This window comes from Balaenoptera acutorostrata, chromosome 18 (assembly GCF_949987535.1).
Source record: "Balaenoptera acutorostrata chromosome 18, mBalAcu1.1, whole genome shotgun sequence".
NCBI classification, from domain to species: Eukaryota; Metazoa; Chordata; class Mammalia; order Artiodactyla; family Balaenopteridae; genus Balaenoptera; species Balaenoptera acutorostrata.
This window is the reverse complement of record NC_080081.1, coordinates 14,029,420-14,054,784: the sequence shown is the minus strand read 5'-3', so window position 1 is coordinate 14,054,784 and position 25,365 is coordinate 14,029,420. Positions and strand designations below refer to the sequence as shown.

Here is a 25,365-nt window from a genome sequence, read left to right as displayed (position 1 = left end):
GGCAGGTCCAGGACCCGAGCCGCGCTCCGCAGCGCCTGAGCGCCGGCGGCGGGGTGCCCCGCGCCGCCTGAAAGCGCGCGCCGCGCCCGGGCGGGAGCAGGGAGCCGGCGGAGCCGGGCGCCCCTGGGAGCGCAGGGCGCCCCACGCCGCAGCCGCCGCCCGCCTCCCCGCTAGACTCGCAGGCCCGGCTCTGTCAGCCCCGGAGCGCCGGTGTGCCGCGGGGCCGCCAGCCAGCTGCACGCCTCGGCGTCAGGGGCATGGAGGAGCGGCGGGCTCGGAGCCGCGCCCCGGAGTCCCCGAAACTTCCGAGCGGGAGCCCGACAGCGTCGCTGCCGCCGCCGCTTAGCCTGCCGGCCTGAGAGCGGGACCATGGATGAAAGGTTCAACAAGTGGCTGCTGACGCCGGTGCTCACTCTTCTCTTCGTGGTCATCATGTACCAGTACGTGTCCCCCTCCTGCACCAGCTCCTGCGCCAACTTCGGGGAGCAGCCCCGCGCCGGGGAGGCCGGCCAGCCTGCCGCCCCGGGTCCCGCCCGCCCGGCACAGGCGCCGCTCGAGGACTGGGAGCGACGGCCCCAGCTGCCCCCGCCACCCCGGGGGCCGCCCGAGGGGCCTCGGGGGGCCGCGGCGCCGGAGGACGAGGACGAGGAGCCGGGGGACCCGGAGGAGGAGGAGGAGGAGGCGGAGGAGGAGGAAGAAGAGCCGGACCCCGAGGCCCCCGAGAACGGATCCTTGCCCCGGTTCGTGCCGCGCTTCAACTTCACGCTGAAGGACCTGACCCGCTTCGTGGATTTCAACATCAAGGGGCGCGACGTGATCGTGTTCCTGCACATCCAGAAGACCGGGGGCACCACGTTCGGGCGGCACCTGGTGAAGAACATCCGGCTGGAGCAGCCGTGCAGCTGCAAAGCCGGCCAGAAGAAGTGCACCTGCCACCGGCCCGGCAAGAAGGAGACGTGGCTCTTCTCCCGCTTCTCCACCGGCTGGAGCTGCGGGCTGCACGCCGACTGGACGGAGCTCACCAACTGTGTGCCGGCCATCATGGAGAAGAAAGACTGTCCCCGCAACCACAGCCATACCAGGTACTGTCCCCTGCCGCGTCTCGCTTCCTGCCAACTGCCACCCCCCTCCCAGCTCCCCCCCAGTCCCGACCCCGGCGGCCCCGCGCTCACTGGGCGGCGTGCTGCTGGTTCCCCAGCATCTTCTAGCGGTTCAGCCAGAGGCTCTAGGAGAGGGATAAGGAAGCTTTGGATAGTGCCCTGGCCTTGAACTCGCTCCGCGCCTCACCCCCATCGATTCCCGCCCCCCCTCCCCCAAAGGTGATGGGAGCCATCGTCGTGTGTGTGTCCTTCCTTTTGCTTAGCATGGTGTGGCCGGCCTCCCTCCCAGCCGATGCTCGGAGAACCGTGGAATGGCCAGGAGGCCTGGGTTAGACTAGCGAGAGGTCGAATCCTGTACCTAAGTGCTGTGAGTGGAAACTCAAACCCAGTAGAAGGCAGGGGGAGCTGGAGGTAGAGAGGCAGGGCAGGAGTTTTCCAGGCATGGGGAAGCCGGAGACGAGTCTAGTGGCTCTTGGGTGGCTGCTCTCCAGCTCAGGAAACAGTCCTCTTGATGCCACTTTGAAGACACACGTTCAAATTCCTGCTCTACCTCGATAACCCTAATTCTGGAGATGGGCTTTGTTGCTGAGCAATGCCAGGGTTTGGACTCATGCTGTTCTCAGCAAGATTTCCACTCTCCCCCAGGCCGATCCATCAACTCATTCTGAAAGTATGTGTTAAATGCCTACTGTGTGCCTGGCAGTGTGGTAAATGTTAGGTGGATTCAAAGATTTAATAAGTAAAATCCCTTCCTTTCAGGATAGACTAGCTTCCTCTCCCACCCCCATCCACACCTGCTTTTAAATAGTAATGCTGCTGAGAATTAGGAAAGTTTGACATCTTAATAGCCAGTGATACTGCATACCTTATTAACATCCTCTGAGAGAGGCATGGGCTTAAGAATTTTGGTTGAATGTTCTTTCTGCCCATTGCAATTTGAAGATTAATCTGACATGCTTGCTCAAGGGACTAAAATATTAAAAGCTTGGAATACTAGTTTATTGAGGTTTGTGTCTCAAAGGTTTCAAACAATTTGGTGCAAGGAAATAGGACTTTAAAAACTCAAGCTCAGTATGTTGATATCAGATAGCTTTTGCACCTGACGTTATGGAAAAGCTTCATTTACTGGAAGCTACCCAGATTCTGGAATTCACCACCACTGAAGCATCTAATTCTACTTCATTTCTCCAAGAATGAGCAACATTTCATTATGGGATTTTTTACTCTGGCAGTTTTTCAAATACTTTCTCTCCTCCCTGCTCCTTTCCCTGTTTAATGGAAATTGCTTAGAATAAGAAACTGGTTGGACTTGGAATGAAAGCATTAGGCTCCTTCCTTAGTATGTTTTAAGGACCTTTTACTTTTAACGATTTCTAGTTGGGTAGTGTTTTAGATCCCGCCCTTCTATTTTAGCTTAAAACAATTTTTCAATTGATAATTACTTACAAACTTTCTACCAAAAGACATTATTATTTCATGAGAGAGAGCCTCTGCTACATTTCACCCCAAATTGTACTTTTTGTATTTACACCTTTATGTATTAATTCCTGAATGACCCCAAAGAGTTTACTAGTCTGATTCCCAGCTTCCATTTCACTTAAACTAGAGACTGATTATCACATAGAAACATCTAGTGATTCTTCAGTAGGGATTGGCATTATTTTCTATCAATGTATATAAAACTGTTAGTGAATAGATGAAGATTTTAGAGGAATTAGTGATTATGGAATCTAAAAATAATTGGATTTTTGCTAAGTGATGAAATGCTGATGCTGCTATAGACCCTGCTCAGATTACAGCAGTGAGGTCTTCTATAGGAAATACTCAATATCTCTCTACTGTGTGATGTAGGAAAATGCCACCTTGGCTATTTGAACATATGGTTTCTATTGCACAGTCAAGTGCTTTTCTTTGTTTAGTGATGGACTCATTTCTCTCAGAATCAGAAGTTATCAGATAATCACCTGCACTGGTTTGCTTTTTAAAAATTTTTAAAAATTTTGTGGTAGTATTTTTTTTGGTACCATTTTTTATAATCCTTCCTCCTCTTCATCCTCACCCTCTCTTTCTTTCCTGGAATTCTCAATTACTTTTCTTCTCTGGATACTTTAGGAAGGAATAGCTGTGGTTTATGCGAAGTGCCCTGCATCAAAAGCGATAGGGAAAAAGTTGAAGAGATGTTCAGCTGCATCTTCTTCACAGAGAAGATTGAATTAGTTGTCTGTCATGAGAATGTCTATGTACAGCATTCTACAGTCAACTAGATTAGCTTGGATAGTGGAGGGTCCATTTCCACAGTGCAAAATGGCAGATAATCTATTGCTACGTAATGGGAGCAAGGTTCTACTTCAAATAGGGCTGACTCTGAGCAAAATCAAGAAGTAGATCATGTTGACTTTGGTGCCCTAGTCTCTTGGCTTTTGGTTCCCCCAATGTCCCCTCCTTCCCCACTTCTCACACGGATCAGTGTCCTTGTGGGTCATGTTATACGTAAGAGCAAGGATTATCGAGTCAGATGGACGTGGCTGTTGTGCTTACTAGCTGTGTAAGTTAGTAAGTTGCTCTTTCTGAGCCTCAGATTCTTCATCTTTAAATATGGATAATATTGGTACTTTCCTCTTAGAGGTGTTATGAGAATTAAATGAGCAAATGCATGTAAAATACTTGGTATAGTATCTGTGCATAGTATAATATGCTGGTACACAGCACTCAATACTTACTATACAGGTATATAGTAATACTTAAATATTAGTTGCTAATTGTAATAGCAGTATTTCCCCTAATCAAGGCCTTCTTTCACGAAAGGATGTGAGGTCAATTCCTTAGAGCAGCTCAGTGTAAATGGGTCACCTTAATTCGTAGAGATGCCATTTTATGATTATTTGTATGGAGACAGAATTCTAAGTTCAAAACATTAAGCAATAATTGGAAAATTATGGATGGCCATTTGGGTATCAGTCATTGCAGAGGACAGGATGGGAGACAGGGGTGGGAGGACACAATATAACTGAGTATACATTCTGTTGGTGACAGGAAAAACTGGTTGGAATGGTGAGAGAGGAGTTGGGAACATCTAGGACCAAAGGCAGAAGCAGGGAGCCAACTCTGGAAGGAGATTTGTGGTAGAGTGGAAGGAACGGTCATATGGGTTATAAGGGGCCAGGAAGGGGCAAGGCTCTGGGACTGGCAGTTTGGATCCGGTACAGAGGGCATTTCTGACCACAGAAACTGGTTAGAATAAGATAGGAAGCCAAGAGGAAGACAGCTTATCTGAATGACCTCTTGTATCATATTAGTGATGATTTCTTCCCATTCTTTTTCTTTCTTTTCTCTATTATTCATTTGGTAGGATATGCTTTCTCATTATCTTTATACTTCCTTCATTATTGCAGTATGTTTCCCCTTTTTGTCTGCATACCCGGGTCTTTGGAAGACTCTTCTTTACCATTGTTGAGTGTGGATAAAATCATAGCATTTTATGGCTAAAAAAGACTGAAGAGATAATCTAGTTCCATAATTTATATGGCAAATGGGTTATCTAATACTAAGGAGGTGAAATATGTCTAAAGTTTCCCCAGGGAACTCGTGTCTTCATTTTGATAATTTATATTCAATGTTTTGCCTACTGTTTCTTCTGTTCACTATGACAACTATAGTGGAGAGTGTTTAAGCACCTATAGTGGAGAGTGTTTAAGCACCGACTGTGTGCACCTACTGTGTGATAGGTCTAGGAATACAGTTTTGAACAAATAGTGTCAGCCCTATGAGCTTGGGCCATTAGGCAAGATGGACCTTGATCTTCCTCAATAAGTATCTCTCTCATTCGTAGAATGATGGAAAGAGATTCCATCCATACCTTTTGTAGGGTAGGATGGCAATTGTTTTCTTTTATGACCGCATTCTATTGGTCCTGTTAGAGTGCTTGGAACCTTATGAACATTGTATTAGATAGGACCCTCTGTGTTGCAGATGATACAAACCTGACTCAATTCAGGCAGAGGGGAATTATTGACTTAATAACCAGAACACAGGAAAGATAGGGATAGAGTTGGTTTTAAGAATGGTTGGAACTGGAGATTTGGGAACTTTGTCTCCACACCCCTTTTCATATTGAACTCATTATATCAAATTGGCTTATTCCATGAAATGAGTAAATGGCTATCAAATCTAATAGCTCTACCAGCTAAGAGGAAAGCAGGCCTTCTCTGAGTTCCAGTTTAAAACCTTGGGGAATGACTCAGATTAGTCCAGCTTGGAACTTGTGACTATTCTTTCAGCCAATCAATGTGACCAGAGATATGAGGGTCTCTGACCCACTTTGTATCACAGAACCATCCCATCAGTAGTGTGTACGTGTGTGTGTGTGTGTGTATCACAAGAAGGAGAGCTAGCATACAGCTTCTGGAAGACCACTGGGTTCTGGATAGTCCTTGTAATTGTGTCAATTATAGTTGTAAATAAGCCTTCAGATCTCTTTTAAAAACCTTTTAAGAAAAAGTTTGAGTCAAGCTACCACTCCAGTTTATTCGCAGCATCTGGAAATCATGTCATATGAGGAGTAATTGAAGGAGCTGGTAATATTTAATATGGAGATGGGAAAAATAGGAGAGACATAAAAATTGCTTTCAAATACTCAAAGAAGGAAGATGTGGAAGGTGCAGGAGATTTTTTCTGTATTTCTCCAAAGGATAGAATTAGGATAAGTAGGATAGAAGTGATGGGATAAGGATTTCAACTCAGAGTAAGAAAGAATTTCTTAAAATTTATAACTGTCTACAATGAGAATGAACTCTTTTGTGAAGTGGCGTGCTCCCCAGCAGTAAACATTTTAGATGTAGCTAATTAACCACAGATGTTGTAGAAGGAATTTCTTCCTGGGGGAGGGCTTAGCCTGTGCGGCCTTTTATTTTAAGGTTCTGTGTTCTAATCTAAGCTGAGTTCACAGTATCTTTCTTCTCCTCTTTCTTGCCCTGTACAGAGAAAACAAAACAACCTCCACCACACACACACAAAAGGATTATAAATGAACTAGTTAATTCTCAAAGATTTGTAAGCATTTCTACCAAGGAAACTTTTAGTATAGCACAGTCTGATGGTATAGACTATTTTACACATTCAAGGCCAACGGCAGTAAATAGGTCCTGTATACTAGAATGTCTGCTTCTTCATAATAAGTATAAAAAGGTAAGGTGAGAAAATATAACAAAACTTGCCGCAAAAAAGCCATAACCACTTTGGAACACCATCTGGTTATTGCTTTTCCTTTAGACAGCAGGCTAAAATATATAAGGAGGCTGCAGAGCTCTGTTTCAAGGCTATCTAGAATATTATGGCCCATACTGCTTTCTAAGGGATAATCTTTTTGATGTCTCTTCTAATTAGAAATGTGGAGCTGCAAAGAAGGTTAATTTTCACCATCAGGTTTGTGTGCAGTATAAAACCAAGGAGATAAGAGATTATTCTGTCTATATGCCATATCCACTTATATGTTCATTACAGGGTCTCTTAAAGTATTGCTTCTGGTTCAAACCACTGATATTTGCTATAAATCAGAAGGAGGTTGAACTAAACACATTCAGTTTTTTTTTTTTTTTTTGAGTTGTGAAGATAAAACTGGAAGTGGTAAATGGTAAGAGATGATTTATTTTTCTGCATTTTTCTTTCTGGTTACCTTGGGATTTTTGAAAGAGTTGACTTCAGAGAAATATAAATGTTCATGTAATAATTGGAAGGCAGGTCAATTTAGCCACTAGCGATATGGATTTGCTTAATCTTAGACTCTTATTATTCCCCAAAGCTAATTATTATCGTCTCATTTTGACTAAGGACAATCAGAAGCTTATGCCATTTGAAAGTTATTTATGCTTGATAATGAATTAAACAGGTTTAATTGAGACTGGCAATTCCTAATGTGATTTTAAGAGTCATGAAATAAATTATTAGGCCAAGAAATAGGTTTAGTATGAAAACAAGTAAATGCAGAACCCAAATTAATATTTTGTAGTAATCAATTATCTTGTTTTTGAGTTTGTTAAATTATGGATATCATAGATAAGTCTCTGTTGATTTTAATTGGCTAATGTAACTTTGTTTTAATTATAGCTAAGCATTTGACTGTGTGTTGGGAATTATTCTAAATACTTGTTGAACCTAGGCAAGTGTTATTTGTTTATATCTTCCTCTAGCAAATACAGTTATTCAGTAAACATATGTAAAGTTCCCAGTACAGAGACTGACCTATAGGTGTTCAGTCAATGTCGGCTAAAAATATGCTCTATGTTCTAGATTACCTTTAAAAAATATCGGCATAACTTGACAAGACTTTGGTTCTTTGAAAGATGGGATTATCAAACATTTGGTGTCATCCCTCTCTTCTTTTGTCATGCAATTTCGAATTGTTAATAATTGCCTTTCATAATTAACAAGATGTCAACTCCCCTTGTTCGCTAGAAGAAGAGTCAAAGTATGTATCAAGCCCAAGGCTTATTAGAACATTCTAGGAGCTTTCTCCTCTTAGTATGCCACAGATCAGACATTCATTTTGGTACAAACAGATGTTCTTGCCTCTTGGGAAGGTTAATCTCATCATTCATTCTCACTTCATGGAAAAATCAGCCTAAACTAAGAGCGTGAGAACTCTGATGTAGGATGGGAGGATGAGAAAAGTACCAATAACGTAGACTCTGGATTATTACTGGTCAAAGCCCGATGGTCGTGGCGGTTGTGGTTAAGGATTGTGATATTGGGAGAGCAGTGGAAGGAGACCCTGAGTAAGGAAAAAAGTCCTCAACAGAAATTGGAGAAAATCAATGACAAATATATCAGCCCCTGAATATTCCTGAAAATCGTGCTGATGCCCAGTTTGTGAATGTGATTAGGGTCATGTTTACAGCATGGGCTGTGAAGTCAAGGTAGCTCGATTTTAATCCAGTTCAACCACTTGCTGTCACATAACCCTGAATAAGTCAGTTACCTGCACTGTACTTCAGTTTCCTTCTCTGGAAAATGGGAGGAATAATAGTACTATCTCATGGTGAGTGCTGAGAATGCATGTGGCACTCTTCAAACAGAGCCTGACACAGACAAAGTCACTATTTTAATTCTCTCATGGGAGTCGTCTTACACATCTGCATTGTTTTGTGTGAAACTAAAATGATATGTAAACCTGTACTGCCCTCTTTGAATCTGGAACTTTTCATCCTGAACAATGCAAAAATGAATGTGCAAGGTGTGATGCAAAAGAAAAGCCATAAATGATAAAAGTAAATGTTAATTCTCGGGATACCATGGGCACTCAATGGGCACTTAATTAATGCTGTGAATAGAAACTTGCGTTCTTTCTTCAGCATGTCATTTTATTTTTTATGGGATATTAATGAAACAGCAAACAAAAATGTTTAAACACATACAATTAAATTCATAAATGAAGCAATCCTGCAGTGAAATTGGATTAGTCGCCTGTGGGCACATAAATATTTGTAGTTCATTGCTATTATTAATATAGTACCGTGCTTTATTGGTAAGTACTGGGTCATTTATTGTCAGACGCTTGCATTTAACACCGTATGTTCACTGTTGCCCCTGCATTCTAGTTTTTTTATAAATATAAGAGGGTAGAAAAGCTAAGCACCCTGATGTCCTCCATATTTATTTATTATATTTTACAGAGTATTTCTTTCAAAGAATTCAAGGTTATGGATGTATGACTGTAAACCTGGACGATAGCTTCTGTATTTTGTGGACTCTAATTAGGAACTTTTAGAATTGTATAGATTTACTTAAAAAAATGAAAACATAGACCCAGAAGGAAAAGTAAACATGACTTTAAATATAGGTACATGGTAACGTGGCCTGTGTGTGGAAATCTGCAGGTAGGATCCGTATAACACAGTAAAGAACAAGGTGACATGTCAAGGAAGAGAGAACAGACAGTGATAATGCAGAGAGTAAATTAGAAGGATGTTATGGAGGAGGGAGAGGAGAAGGACAAAAGTAGTCAAGGTGAAGAATGAAATCCGTAAAGAACTGAATCAGAAAGACGGTGATATTGAGAGTTGAGGTCAGAAATGCATCTTGTATGCAATGGTTTGTCTCATTAGTACATTTATGGGACGTAATCACCTATCTAAGAGGCTATCTGATTCGCAGTGCTGGTGTATGTGAATGTGGCTGATGTTCTTTTATTTACTTATACATTATTCTTCTGTATCAGGTTGCTGTTTCAAACGTTAGTAGCTGTATTGTAGGTCCTGGCAGCAAACAGAGGTACCCTCTGGTGTTGCCAATGGACTAGTTACAGAGGTACGGACCGAGTAAGGGCACCGACATTGGACATGAGGTTCCTTACAACTAGTAAGAAGGGAAGCAGTTAACCACCCTGGGCATGAAGTGGGGGAGTCAGGCAGGCAGTGTCAGTATCCCATGTCTGCAGGCACCTGACAGGAGCTACAGTCTTGGAGGTAGGAAGGGCTTCCCCAGAGGAGCTGTTTGTAGAAAGCAGCCACTGCCAGCAGTAAGGAGCTGAGGGGGGTGGGGGGAAGGAAATATCTTGACTCCTTTCTCCTCCCACCTGTCTGTCTCCTCCCGCTGTCTTCCAGTGGCTGGATTTACCTGGAAGCTAAAGGACAAGCGAGCTCCTCCTTCCACATGCCTCACCAAGGCAGAGAAAGGTGGAGAATGGATTTGGGGTTGCAGGGGTAGAAGGGAGGAAAATGGAGAAGAACTTGCACAGTGACTTAAAATAGTTTGAAGTTTCTTCTAATTCATTTTATGAGTGCCCAATTCAATTCTACATATGAAACTAAGAACAAATACCCTTTCTTTTAGTACCTGTACCACATATTTTCTGTATGGACCATTAGTCTCCACCCAAAGAATGGTGGATGTAGCAAAGGACTCTCAGCAATGGAGCCGTCACCAAAACAAGGGACTTTTCACTGAGTAATAAAAATGATGCTAGATTTGGGTGTTTTGTCCCCGTAGTGCTCCAGAATTGACTGGTGATCGTGACACGTTTGGACAGTTGGATCTGTATTATGATACAGAGTGGATAATATACATTTTATCAATATATCTGTGTGAGGTACTTTATAAATTTGAAGTTATATAACAATATTGGTTAAGACATGACAAAATAATTTGCAAAACTGGCTCTGGTTTGCAAAAGCATATTCACGAGATGAGATGCTTTCTGTTGCTTAGATTTTCTTCCAAGAACATTAAGCACATTAAAAATAATATTAATGTGGCTTTAAGTCACTGAAGGTAACAGATGAGGGAGGAAAAAAATTATATCACACTTGAAACTATTCTAATGATTTTAGTTTTAATTTTAAAGGACTTTTGAAACACTATTTCCATCTTTATTTGGGGGGAGATAGGATGTGCTTGAAAGTATATATTCATGCAACTCTGTATAAAACATTATGAACCTGGAATCTCCTAATATTAGATACTGAAAAATAGTTAAGTGAAGTTGGTATCTGAGAAAACTCCGATAGAAAAGATAAGAAAAGAACCATCGATTCACTGCTTTAATTTCTAGAGTCAAAACGCCATGAGCAAGACGCTATTCAACATATGAATGACAAAAGCAATTTTCAGTGCAATGTCTGTACCTAGAACATCCATTGGGATTGGTGCACATGTGTTAAACTCGTTTCTCCCATCTGTAGGAGGGGATTTTGAGTTGCTGGGAACACCGTCATCCATGATGAACACACCAACCTCCATCCTCTTTCACAGCCCTTCTTATGCACAATACTTTTTTGTTGTTCTCTGGGACAGCATTTTGTGACAAGGTTAAAGTCAGCAATAGTGTGTAAACAGGAGGATCATCTTCAGACCCTTACCTCCGTATGAAAGTTACTTGCTGTGAGAAAATGGCCTTAGGGAATTGTTTTCTGCTGGCTATGAAAGTTATTAACAATAAGGAACCTGCACTCGGTTCAACTGGATTTAAGTCCAGTTAACTTAAAGATTCTGGGAGAGGTTTCAGAGAACGTTTTCTTTCCCATGTGGCTTCAGCGAATTTGTCATTGTGCCTTTCATATAAGCCATGAAAGAGGTGGATTAATGGATTGTTCTATTTCTAATATTTCTATTTATAAACATTTCTATCAATACTTCTCTTGATAAGTAACTATTAGAAGTATTGTGTATAAAAACGTTGGGCAACACAAAGGAACTTAGCTACATTGGAAGTGTCACATTTATTACCTGATGCATTTTTAGTCTAAAAATAGTTGTCAACTATCCTGGTCCATTCTTTGTCTTTTAAATTCAGACTTAAGCCTACAATACACCACGGTAGATAAATTCCTTTTCTTTGAAAGTTTTATTCTCCTAGTTCCTTATGGGTGCTGTAAAGAATAATTAATGTAATGAAAAAATCAATATCGTGTATAAATTATTTAGGCTTTACTATCATTGTAATTTTCTCTTCAACACTTATTGATCAGCAACAATTCATTTGTTAATTTCTTCCTAATAAGATATTCATTGTATTAGGCCTGTAGTAGTGCTGTCCCTGCACTTTCACAAATAAGTCATGAATTGCTAATGATACATGGGACAAGTTAACCTGCTCGTGAGTGCTGTGAGATGGAAAACAGGCAAGGGCAGTCATTTGAGATGCTGTCCTATAGAAACCCTGTGTAGCCAGACACCTGCTGATACCTAAACGAGCAGACTTTTGCAGGATATTAATTTGTACTTCAAAACTTAATGTGAACCTATTTTTCCAGGTAAAAAATGGTCTTAGCATTGGCTGATACTGTCTCAACAGCATTTTCTAGATCCAGTAAAGCATAGAGGCAAAGAACCTAAGTTCTGAAACCCAGCTTTGGGTTTAAGTCCTGACTCTACCATGTATTACTGTGTGACCTCGCACACATTGCGTGCATTCTCCAAGGTCTCAGTTCTCCATCTGTAAAATGGTGATAAAACATTCCTACCTGGTGTTAGCGTGGGTTTGCAACCTTGGGGACTTCCCTGGTGAAATCTGAAGGTGGCTCTGTACACAGAGGGCAGGGAGGGATGGAAGAAAGACGCAGATCAGTCCAAGTGGGTAGGTGGCAGGTGTAATAAACAAGGGAACTTACACGTGAAGGTAGACCTCTGCACCCACCTGCTAGAATCTTAGGAGTTTATATAGAGGTTTTAACGAGGTTCAGGCATGTAGGCTGTCCAGATGGTCTCAACAGCACTCTCTTCTCTCAAGGCTACGTTCTTGAAACAGCTTCTAGTGTGGGAATGGTAGATGGAGCGAGCATTCCTTCCAAGGACAGGGGAGTGGGGCAGGAGCCTCCGATTGCCCGAGTCCGCTTTTGGGTCAGCCAGCTGTTGCATCCTTTAGATGACCTCCTCCAAGGATTAGCGATGAAGATCATATGAGTTAATGCACACAAACAATTACGTGTGCATATGTTTCTTTTTTAATTCAATTTTAACTCCCTCCACGATTCTTTTGTTTGGGGGAATATAATAGTGCTCTGAATGTGTTGGTTATTAAACGCCATTTTGACTGTTGTCCATTGGATTACTTTAGGGGAGTGGAAAACATCTGAGACCTTTTGGAAACCCTAAGAGATTCAAGTCCAAGAAATCAAACTGCCAAAATTCATGGCAAAGAGAACATTTGCATCAGTGAATCTGGACCAGGGAGGCAGATTGGTATCCTGTAAAGAGCTCTAAAGTTTTGATCAAGCAACCAGGGTTTGAATCTAGGCTTCCTCATTGATTTGTTTACTTGTTTATTGTGTGGCTTTGCTGCCAAAATCTAAGTTTCCTGAAGATGGTGACTGTTTTGTTTCCTTCTGCATCCTCAGTGCCTAGAATAGTACCTGGCACATAATGGCTGTCAAATAAATGAATAAATGAAAACAAGCATAAATAAATTTACAAATTTATTGGACAATTTGGATAAGAATGTATGTCCTATCTCTTTTTTTAGAGTTGTGTGGATTAAGGAAATGACTATGAAGGCACCTCGTAAAGTATAAAGTACTATACAAATTTAAATTTACATTGACAGTGAGAATTCTTTTGACATAGAATGGAAAAGGAAGAGAAGTTGGATTTTGAAAGTGCAATGCATAGATAATTCACCTTTTATAGAGATCTTCAAAAATCGGGAATGACAGAGATGCAGTTGAAAAATATGCAGAATACACATTCAGCTCAACAACTTGTTAAAGTAATGAGCAGTTTCTTCTAGAACAGGACATAATATATCTCAAAAGACTTGTCAAAATGTATAAGTCTTTTCCTTAGACCATCAGGAGACCTTTTTCTCCAGGGATTTGGCACAGATCAAGGTACGAAAGTTTTCTTTCTTTTCCGTTGCTTTACCCTTTTGGGAAAGTTATCCAGGAGTTAATATTTTAAATTTTGTATTCATACTTTTTCCTTATTTTCATATGATGGCTGTAAATTATAGCTATCAGTTAATAATATGTCATGACAGTGAGCTCAGAATGTAACTCTTCTTCATTTGAGCTGATTTAGGATGTGATAATCCACTGAGCTCTTCACTACATAACTTGATTTTGCAGCTAATTATGAAAAAAGAATAGAGAATAAAATCTTCCTGAGTCTAGAGTTTGCATCATAATACGTATCTGTTAGGAGAATATTTTTCCTTGGTAATGAGTTAGTTTTTATACATGAGGCAATGCCTGGCCACTTCCAGGAGGATATATACATTAGCATGGGCAGAGACCTAGAAGCACACGTAGCTCCTGGGCTGGGGTGGAGTCTTGGAATAAGACTTTCCATTCAGTAAACCTGTGGACAACCGTGAGAGGTGTGATGCCTGTGGTCGGAGTCCTCAGAGGAACTGAGGACGGCATTTTCATTTATTGAGCTCTTCTTAATCTTAACAGCAACCCTAGGAGACATAGAGAAGTATCTCCATTTTAAAGATGAAGAATCTGAATATATTTATTAGGATGCCATCAGCTGCATTTAGCAAAAACTCAGATTCAAATTGCCTTAATAAGACATTTAAAAATCTCATAACAAGCCCAGAGGGAATTGGTTGATTCTGTCTTAGTAACATTTTCCAGATCCAGGTAAGCAAAAACATAAATCCTGAAGCCCAGCTATAGGTTAAATCCCAACTCTACCATGTATTACTACGAGACTTTGCACAAATTGCTAAATTCTTCAGGTTTTTCATTGTGTAAAACAGTAATAAAAACATTCCTGCCAGGTATTAGTGATGAGGATCATATGAGTTAATGCACACAGACATTTAGGAGAATAGCTGAAGCATAGTAAGCACCTATTAAATGTTAGCTATTGTTATTTTACTGAGGACCCAGGTGGTTTTACATCTTTACTCTGCCACCCTGAGCTTGCTGACTTGGGCCATAGGATGCCTCCCTCATGGTTGCGAGAAGGCTACAGCTACACAGGCAGAATTTCCTTGCCAAATGAACAATGACTAGAGTGGAAAGGGTCACATTCCCATCTGGAATCCAATCACTGGCAATAGGAATGGACCCGCCAGGTTTTGTGCCTGAATATGGGGATAGGATTGCCCTCCTGAGTCACATGTGGACAGCAGAACAAAATGGGGGCTCTCCCAGCAAGGGAAAGGAGGGATGGATGTTGGAGAGGCTACCTGTAGCGTCTCCATCCTGTCCTAGAAAGTCACATGGGATTAAATATTAAAGCTAGACTTCCAACCCAGGTCTCACTTCCAAGTTCTAGCCTGTCGAGTATTCTAACCTATGTCTGCTAAAAGTGTTGCATTTCTATGATTGGGTCAAGAACTAGGATTATTTATTGATTTTTTTTTTCATTCTTTTGTTGGTTCAGTCAACTTCAACATACATTTATTGAGTATCTACTATGTATCAATCACAGTACAGTTTTAGGGAAATAAGAGGGAGAAGAAGTAGTAATTATTGCTAACACATTTTGATTGCTTCCTCTGCTCTAGGCAAAGTGCTTTATGGATGTAGGTACCTGCATTAAGTAGGTACTACTGTCATCTCCATTGTCCAGTTGAGAAGATGAAGTTCAGGGATATTAAGTGACTTGTCCCTGGTTGCAGAACTAATCACTGGTGGAGCAGTCAGGTGTTTTAACCCAGGCGTATCTGATTTTAGGACCATCTCTCTTATCCCTAGGTTGTGCTGATACTGTGTGTATTTGACAGCTGTCTGGGTAGGTAGTAAGAGTATCAGCAGGGGGAAGGCAGGACCAAGGTAGACCTAGGTGGGTTACTATTATAATAGCCTCGTTTTCTAGTTTTTGTATTTCGTGCTTTGACATCTGGGGCCTTGCTGATGCTTGAGGGATTGCTCCTCCCAGGGTTAGCTAATTTTTTGCGATAGTAAATGAGCATGGCTGTGAGCATGCCTTCAAATGCAAACCAACCAATCCAGAGCCCATACGTCCAACTATTTCCTTTTTCAAGCTCTTGTACTCCAGACCACTGTCCCCCTTGCCCTAATCACCCCCAGGCCAGGTATCAGACAACTTGGGACAACCCCTATTCCCCAAAGCCCACTGAAATTATTCAAACTAGCCAGTCCTGAACCCATTTACCATGCTACACTTGTTCTTTCCTTCGGAATCCACAATAAAGGCTCTTGCCCACATTTCCCCCTTGCTGCCTCTGCCTCCTGAATGACGCTGCTGCTTCCCTGTGTGGCCCTGTGTGGCATGCTGTGCCTCCTATTTCTAGGTATCTGTGAGTATAAACACCTTCTTCATGACAGTCATTTCTGTGTCTGCTTGTCCTACCATACCTGATTAAACAAATCCCAGGTATCCTTAAAACAGTCACCAAGAATTGAACTCAAACATAGGACAATGAATCTAGTTAATCAGAAGCACAAAAGTGATAAAAAGTGGATTCTGAATCAGTGTAGAAACCAGTTGTCGGAGTACAGGTGCAAGGTCAAATTGAGACGAGGTCCAGGATTAAACTAATCAGTGCCCGCACATCCATGGTCAGGATCATGGATTGGTTATAGAGATGGGAGCAAGTCTTCAAGCCAAATGGTTCTAAGCTATAGGAGGACATGAATGTAGGCAGAGGCAGGGAGAGAAGGGAAGGGTTGCAGAGCTGCAACACCAAGCAAAACCTGAGACAGACAATCCCTTATAATTTAAACAATGTTGTAAAAACATTGCCTGGTTGACAAGAGAGATATAACATAATCTAATTTTATTTTGAGGTCATTTTCTTTCTATAGCTAAGTAGTTTGATTGATTGGTTGATTCATGGTTATACATAGCCTAATACCAGGCACTGTAGAGGATGCGGATTGAGGAGAAGACTTGGTCCTGGCTCTCAAGGAGTGAAATCATAGTGTATGTAAGTCATAGATAAAATGAACTGGAAATATTTACATCACAGCATTTAAGTCAATTCATGGTATTATAATTAGAACTAGACATAGAAATTCTGAAGAAGGTGTGCTAAAAGAAAGAGTGTGACTGTTTGCAGGAGTGAAGAAGGCACAGAATAAAGAGTTTGAATTGGCTGAAGAGCTGAGTGAAACTGGAATGGTTGAATGGCAGTTTATGGAGAGCCCTGAATATATGCCAGACTGAGGAAATGATTTAGTATCAAATTTAGAATAACTTTAAATTCATAACAGTGATGGTTTTACAAATATGTCTGTAAATTCTGATACTCTTCTCTTCGAGAGGTGAAGGCTAATTCCTGTCTTCACCCCCAGTATTGACTTCAGTAACTTGATCCTAAGGAATCAAATACAACTGAAAGGGTGAGATGCCACTTCTGAGGTTTGGTTGTAGAAGGATTGTGGCTTCTGTTTAGGTGTTCCTCTTTCTCTCTTTCGGATCCCTTGTCCTGGGTGAAGCTGTGTTCTGTGCAGCCTTATGGGGAGGCCCACATGGCGAAGAACTAAAACCTCCTGTGAGTGAGCTTGGCAGGGGGTCATTCAACCCCCCTCTAGTCTTCAGAGACTGCAGCCTGGGCCAGCTGCTCGACTGCAGCTTTGCGAGGGACCCTGAGCCCTGTTTGAATGCTCACAGGAATGATAAAGCAAAGAGGGGTGATGGTAGGAGAGATGTTTTTAAGAAGATGAGAGATTATCTGATCACAGGACACAGGATCTCATCTATCTTCTTCCCTTTTTAACAGAAATGAAGGCAGAGCATTTGAGTACCAGATACAGGAAGGTTGGTGAATTGATATTTGAAGAATGAGGTCGTTCTAATCTGATTGCATCTCTTTTCTCTATGAGACACGAAGCAAGGTCATTAGCTGAGAGTGGGGAGGAGAGGAAGGAATGTTGGAAATTTGAGGAGAACAGAGAACGTATGAATAATTATCTCGGAAGTTGGGAAAACAAATTTCCTAGGGAAGTAAGCTGTCTGACAGCTTTGAGACCTGTGATCATAAATTTGAAACCAGTCCATTTGGCATGGTTCTGTGATTTTCTTTAGCAGCATTAAGCTGCTCTGGTGGAGGCATGGAGTAAGTACACAGTTGGGTTTAACCAGGATTGGGGTTTTACCAAGGGAGGAGCAGGAGGGTTATGGCTGTTTGCCTGGAGGCATTTATAGTGCCAGATCGTGTAATTTAGGCTCGTTAGGAGAGAAGTGAGGCTGTAAGGGTGGGTGATGGATAGGAAGAAAAGTGGTAAGGTCCACAGTGTTTGGTAGGACTGATAGTAGACTTCTGTCTGGGGAGTTGTAATAGGAGAGCTGGAGTGCTGGTGTGAGTGTGCTGGATGAGAGGAGATGGTCAGAGAACAGGGTGTTTGAAGTTGAGATGCTGGAGGGAGGGCTGTAACTTGTATGATCCAGGTGAATGGGGACCTGGAGTGGGGCAGGAAGTGATCATGGGAGCTAAGAATGTTGAAGAATGGCGGGGTCAAGATGTTGAATGGATTATTCATGTGAATGTTGAAGTCAAGAATGATGATAAAAGTCGAGTAGGAGAGGAAAGTAGGGAGCCTGGCGAGGGAGGTCAGGAGGTCCATGGTGATAGCACTATGGGTAAAAAGGTGATGAAGAATGACACGTGGGCATGTAATCCTCAAGTCAGACTGCTAAGCTGTTGAGTTTCTCAGGACTGTGATGAATCAAGAAGGAAAGGGACAAAGGAGAGAGGAGAGAGCAGAGAATAGAAATAAGATAGAAAAGAAGTAGAGATAGGAAGTTAAAAAAGAGATGGAAGAACCCGGATATTGCTCTGCAGAGAAGGGCAAAACTCCTCCTCCTTCAGTATCCCACTAGGGTCATAGGAACTCCAGGACCGTAAGTTCAGAGAGCAGCATTTCAGGAAAGCTTAAGTCTATGACTTCCACTACCTTTATATATGTCAATTAATCACAGTTATCAAAAAACAGTTTTGTCTGGCATTCTCTCTTTATGAGTGGAAATGTGAATGCTATTTGTAAAGTTTTCTGTCTAAAAACACTTTTTATTTTAAGGCTTGGTGCCAAAGGGCCTGAGAATCTGTTATGTCCCTTGTGAGGCACGGTTCTGTCGCTATATTGCCGGATACATGAGATCTTCCATTGGACAGATAACTTCAGAGGATATAAAATCTGACCATGGATGTGAGCTGGGCCCTAGAATCCAGAAACAAACTGTGACTCAGCAGATCATATGTCAGTATCTGAGTGGACAGTTTTTAGATAGTTTTCTGAGAAATAAAATTTTCTTGAGGAGACAACTCACATTCATAAAGGAGGGTCAGACTATTTCAGACCACTTGTGGTTTTGATGAGATGCACTGAGAGAAGGATGCATTAAGGGATGATTATTATGGTTTCCAAAAGATCATGCATTGCTTATATGTGGAAGGGGCCTTGTTCATAGATAGATTGGCTTGTGTTTTGTCTAAAGCTTGATTCTTTCCCCATTTGGAGAACTACCGACATTTGTTCAGAATCTGATATCCTCCTGTTCTGTTTTGGAGAAGGGATGGAGGTGGTACAATAGTTACACTGGTGTTAATGACTTTGAGGCATCAGAAAGGTTTAGAGGGACCAAGGACGGACCTAGGAATAAGATCCAAAAATGGCCCAAGAAAGCTTAAGTAGGAAAGTAGAAATGGCGGAGGGGTACAGCACTCAGTGTTTATTAAGCCCTTCCCCTTGATGTTCAGTAATACGACAGGTTTGGGCATGCAGAAGTGGCTAAGGCCCTGGTGATAAAAAAAAAGCTCTCTTTCTTTCTTTCCTGATGGAAGACAACAGTATGAACAACTAGGATACAATGTGAGTAGGTGGGAAGTGCTAGGCCCTGTGCTGGGCACTGGAGATAAAGGGTCACTGAGACATTGTCCCTGTTCTCAAGGACCTTACCGTGGATAGACTAAAAGGTGAGCAATTGTAGTATAACAAGGGATGGGCTGTAAGGTAGGTGCAGTGCAAGCACAGTAAAGGGATAAGGCACAGCCTGCACGGGCAGGAAAGGCTTCCCTGGAGGGAATGGAGTAACTATAAAGAGTCATCAGAACTCAGAATAAAGAGTGGATGATTTTGCCTAAAGGGGACGGTAAAGACTTCACAAGTTATGATTCAGGAACTGCACACGGCTTACTTAACCTTGTCAAGGAACTTCTCCAAAATCATTTTCTCACCATTCTTCACCCATTTGTGTCCAGATGTGTCTTGATGACATGCTGTTTGCTGCACTTTGACCAGTTACATAAGTGATTTATTACCCAAAATGTTGGAAGTACCAAAGTTTATGAAAAATGATTATATTTTTCTTTTAAATTACAGAGGACCCAAGGTGACCCGTGGGATTACTCTCGTGTTCTGTAATACTTTCTTGAGCAGGATATAAAGGGGTAGATTTATAGTGCGTCCTGAAGGAAAAAGGTTGATTACTCTGTTTTTAGCATATATAATTAGGAACAGATGAACAATACTATTCAATTAGCATATAGCTTAATTACTTTTGAATGTGAATATTAAGGTGCATAACCTTCCTAGGCTAACTGCCTACCTCCAAAGACAATTTAAGGTGGATTACAGATTAAAATAGGACAATTAAAAATATAAGTAAAACCAAAACAATTTAAAAGGAGCAGAAAAATGTGTGTGCCAGGTATGTAAGTTTAGTTCACTTGTGCAGTTAAACATGAACTTAAGCTTTTAATATCTTGCCTGCTAAGACAAAAAACAAGATACTTAGAGAGCTTTTGTCATTGGGTTAAGTTTGTCTCAGGGATAAAAACCTTTCTTTCTGACTTCTGGAAGGAACTCATTGCTTAAAGGGACATGTGATGACACCAAGAACAATGTTTTCACAACAGTTTTGCAGAAGATACAGAACAGTCTTCAAAAGGCCGTTACTTACATCAACTCTATAAAACAAAGATTTTGGTATATCAGCAGTAAGTGGCTGAAGAATATAATGAAAAAATCTTATTCACTATATTGACAGACATAAAATACTTAGGAATTAGCTTTATTAGGGATCCCTGTGAACCATGTGAAGCAAACTACAGCACTTCATTGGAGATATACTTGAACATGAATGGAGAAATGTTTCCTGAATGGAAGAATGAATATCGTAAATATTGTAAGTTTTTTATCAAGTTAATTAATAAGTTTAAAAATAAAAAAAAATCTAGGCCTTTTCTTGATAAAATCATTTTAAAACATTTTGAAAAAAAAATCACGGGATACCAGCAATATTATTAAAGAAGAGTGATGGGATGGAGTTACTCCCAGATATAAACCATGTTAGAAACAATAATTAAAACTGCATCTACTGATGCATAGCTAGAAATATACATAAATAGGATGGAAAGCCCCAGAAATTAATACAATTATATTTATAAATTGAATGTGTGATGTAGTAGTTATCACAGGACAATAGGGAAAGGAATAGTCATTTCATAACCAGTTTCCCAACAACATTTAGAAACACAGCAAACTCTTTCAGATCCGTGTTACATATGACATAACAAATTATGTTCCAGATGAACTCAATAGTTAAACATAAAAAAGTAATATAAGCTTTGGGGTAATATAAAATTGGGCATATTTGAGTGCCTTGGAAAGAGTGATCCTTTCCAAAATATGAAGGGATAAAGGAAAGCACAAGAAAAAGCCTAAACGATTTATCTATGTTAAAAATGTGAAATGTGTACAGTGAAAACAACAGAACTGAATTAAAATGGGAAAGAAGAGGGCTGAATTTTCATGGGTATGGGTTGGTAGGAATACTATAGATATACATACACACTGGAAGATTAGATTTGTATCTAGCCAAGGATACAGGGTTTTATTGTGATGAGGAGCAGATGCAGTGGATTCCAACAGCTGTCTTCTGTCTTTGGAGCTTCTAGTGAGGTGTGAGTGTTGGTGGCACTGGTGGACCCTGTGGGGTCCCTGCAGATCTGAGAAGCTCCAGTCTTGCTTCCTCTCAGATCTTTTATCGTCAGGGATTAAGTCACCATCCAGGAATAAATTACACAAAACTGATTCTCATAGAGTTACCATATGATCCAGCAATCCCAATCCTGGGCATATGTCCAGAGAAAACTCTAATTTGAAAAGATACATGTGAACCCCAATGCTCACAGCAGCACAATTTATAATAGCCAAGACATAGAAGCTACCTAAGTGTTCATCAATAGATGAATGGATAAAGAAGATGTGGTACATATATACAGAGGAATAATACTCAGCCATAAAAAAGAATGAAATAATGCCATTTGCAGCAACATGGATGGACCTAGAGATTATCATACTAAGTGAAGTAAGTTGGATAAAGACAAACATCATATGATATCACTTATATGAGGAATCTAAAAAATGATAGAAATCAACTTATTTACAAAACAGAAATAGACTCACAGATGTAGAAAACAAACTTATGGTTACCAGAGGGGATAGCGGGGGGCAGTGGGGAGGAGATAACTTAGAAGTTTGGGATTAACATATACACAATACCATGTATAAAATAGTGAAACAGGAGCTGATCCCCAGAGAAAACCATATTTCAAAAAGATACATGCACCCCAATGTTCATTGCAGCACTACTTACAATAGCCAGGACATGGAAGCAACCTAAATGTCCATGAGCAGAAGAATGGACAAAGAAGATGTGGTACCTATATACAATGGAATATTACTCAGCCATAAAAAGGAACAAAATTGTGCAATTTACAGAGACGTGGATAGACCTAGAGACTATCATACAGAGTCTCTCTTTTTGACTTACTTTTTGAAGTAAGTCAAAAAGAGAAAAATATCATATAATATTACTTATATGTGGAATCTAGAAAAACGATACAGATGAACTTATTTGCAAAGCAGAAATAGAGACACAGATGTAGAGAACAAACGTATGAGATACCAGGGTGCGGGGAAGGGGGGGATCAACTGGGAGAATGGGATTGACATCTATATACTACTATGTATAAAATAGATAACTAATGAGAACCTACTGTATAGCACAGGGAACTCTACTCAATGCTTTGTGATGACCTAAATGGAAAGGAAACCCAAAAAAGAGGGGATATATGTATATGTATAGCTGATTCACTTTGCTGTACAGCAGAAAATAACACAACATTGTAAAGCAACTATACTCCAATAAAAATTAACTAAAAAATAAAATAGATGAGCAACAAGGACCTACTGTACAGCACAAGGAGCTATATTCAATGTCTTGTAATAACCTATAACAGAAAAGAATCTGAAAAAGAATACATGTATATATACAAAGCTGAATCACCTTGATGTACATAAGCTAATACAACATTGTAAATTAACTATACTTCAATAAAAAATGGTTAGTGAAAAAAATAAAATTAAATTAAAAAAATTGATTCTCATAAATTTAAGGAGACATTTACAAATATCAAGTTTTCCTGGTTCTTGAGCCAAACTCAGTGTCCTCAGTGTCACAGCTTCATTTATGAGCAGAGAGCCGACTCAGAGCCCAGTTGTCAGTGAGCAGCGTCTTAGCACCTGGCTTTTCAGGACCCTAGAAAGCTCGCTTTCCCAGTAAACAGATTGAGGAAAAACATACAAAATATGACAGGAAAGAATTAATGACTATCTTAAAGGCATTCAGATGGGTAGAAAAACTATTATATTATCAATAGATAATTGGGCAAAACTTAAGTACAGTCTTCTCATTAAGAACCTCGGTAAGTAAACAGTTAGGGGGCTGGGGGCTTCCCTGGTGGCGCAGTGGTTGGGAATCCGCCTGCCAGTCAGTGCAGGAGACACGGGTTCGAGCCCTGGTCCAGGAGGATCCCACATGCTGCGGAGCAACTAGGCCCGTGGGCCACAACTGCTGAGCCTGTGCCCTGGAGCCCAAGAACCACAACTGCTGAAGCTCGCGTGCCTAGAGGCTGTGCTCCACAATGGGAGAGGCTGCCGCAGTGAGAGGCCCGCACGCCGCAGCGAGGAGTGGCCCCCGCTCTCTGCAACTGGAGGGAGCCCGCGCACAGCAGCAAAGACCCAACACAGCCAAAAATAAATAAATAAATTATAAAAGAAAGGAATCAAAATAAAGTAAAATACAATAAAAAAAACAATTAGGAAAATATTAACCTCATCAGTAAACAAAGCAACTAAGATATAAATTTTTAAAAAAAGCACACAACTTATACCTACAACATTAGTAAACATTTAAAAATGTAGACATAATATCCATTCTTCATGAAATTGTGGTGAAATGGGTTCGTTTGCAGGTTTGCAACCTTCCATTGCTGATATTTGGAAAATAGCCTGACTAAATATCAGGAATCAAAAAACTGCCCATGGACGTGTATACCAGGGTTATCACCTTTGGGCAGAGAAATGGAAAACCAGGGGACACCTAGGACTTTGCATGGTAAGGGAATGGTTAAACTATGGACAAAAATTGATGGAATATAATGCCCATTAAAATGATAATTATGAAGATCAGCATATTAGGGAAATTTGAGGCATTATTAAATTAGAGAGGACACAAAATAGTATCTATTCAGTGATGAGTTTTTTTTTTTAATTGGAGTATAATTGCTTTACAATGTTGTGTTAGTTTCTGCTTTATAACAAAGTGAATCAGCTATACATATACATATATCCCCATATCTCCTCCCTCTTGCGTCTCCCTCCCACCCTCCCTATCCCACCCCTCTGGGTGGTCACAAAGCACAGAGCTGATCTCCCTGTGCTATGCGGCTGCTTCCCACTAGCTATCTATTTTACATTTGGTAGTGTATATATGTCCATCCCACTCTCTCACTTCATCCCAGTTTACCCTTCCCCCTCCCCATGTCCTCAAGTCCATTCTCTACGTCAGCGTCTTTATTCCTGTCCTGCCCCTAGGTTCTTCAGAACCATTTTTTTTTTAGATTCCATATATATGTGTTAACATACGGTATTTGTTTTTCTCTTTCTGACTTACTTCACTCTGTATGACAGACTCTAGGTCCATCCACCTCACTACAAATAACTCAGTTTCGTTTCTTTTTATGGCTGCGTAATATTCCATTGTATATATGTGCCACATCTTCTTTATCCATTCATCTGTTGATGGACACTTAGGTTCCTTCCATGTCCTGGCTATTGTAAATAGTGCTGCGATGAACATTGTGGTACATGACTTTTTGTGAATTATGGTTTTCTCAAGGTGTATGCCCAGTAGTGGAATTGCTGGGTCATATGGTAGTTCTATTTGTAGTTTTTTAAGGAACCTCCATACTGTTTTCCATAGTGGCTGTATCAATTTGCATTCCCACCAGCAGTGCAAGAGGGTTCCCTTTTCTTCACATCCTCTCCAGCATTTATTGTTTGTAGATTTTTTTGATGATGGCCATTCTGACTGGTGTGAGGTGATACCTCATTGTCAGTGATGAGTTTTGTATCTCTGCTGTCAAGTTCTACAAGGGAACATCATAAAATGAAAAAAATTGTGAAAGGGTAGGGAATTTTAATTTCATTCATATTTTTTCTTTATTATTATTAAATGCAGTGTGGAGTACTGGTTAAAAATGTGTTTTCTCTGATTTCTAGGTACATAACCCAGTTCTACTTACTAGCTGTGGGGAAAGTTACCATTTTTGTGCCTCAGTTTTCTCATCTGTTAAATGGGGATAATATGTAATAGCACCTATGTTATAGAGTTGTGAGAATTACATGAGTTTATATTTGTAAAGTGTTTAGAAAAGTGCCAGGCATATATAAAGGTCTGTGTGAGTATTAGCTGTTAGTACACTGTTGATTCTGATAAGATATAGAAGGGTGTAAAAAACCCCCCCAAAACAAAATACTGTTCTTCTCACAGAACACCATCACCCAGGGCC

At 40.8% G+C, this 25,365-nt stretch overlaps 1 protein-coding gene across 1 annotated transcript in view; it reads left to right on the top strand.

Moving 5' to 3' along the window:
* The first annotated feature begins 369 nt into the window (after positions 1-369).
* Positions 370-25,365, top strand: part of HS6ST3 (heparan sulfate 6-O-sulfotransferase 3) — a 652,398-nt gene continuing 627,402 nt past the window's right edge. The window contains exon 1 of the mRNA XM_007196834.2: positions 370-1,082. Coding sequence (XP_007196896.2) covers positions 370-1,082 — 713 coding nt within the window. The remainder of the gene's footprint in view (positions 1,083-25,365) is intronic.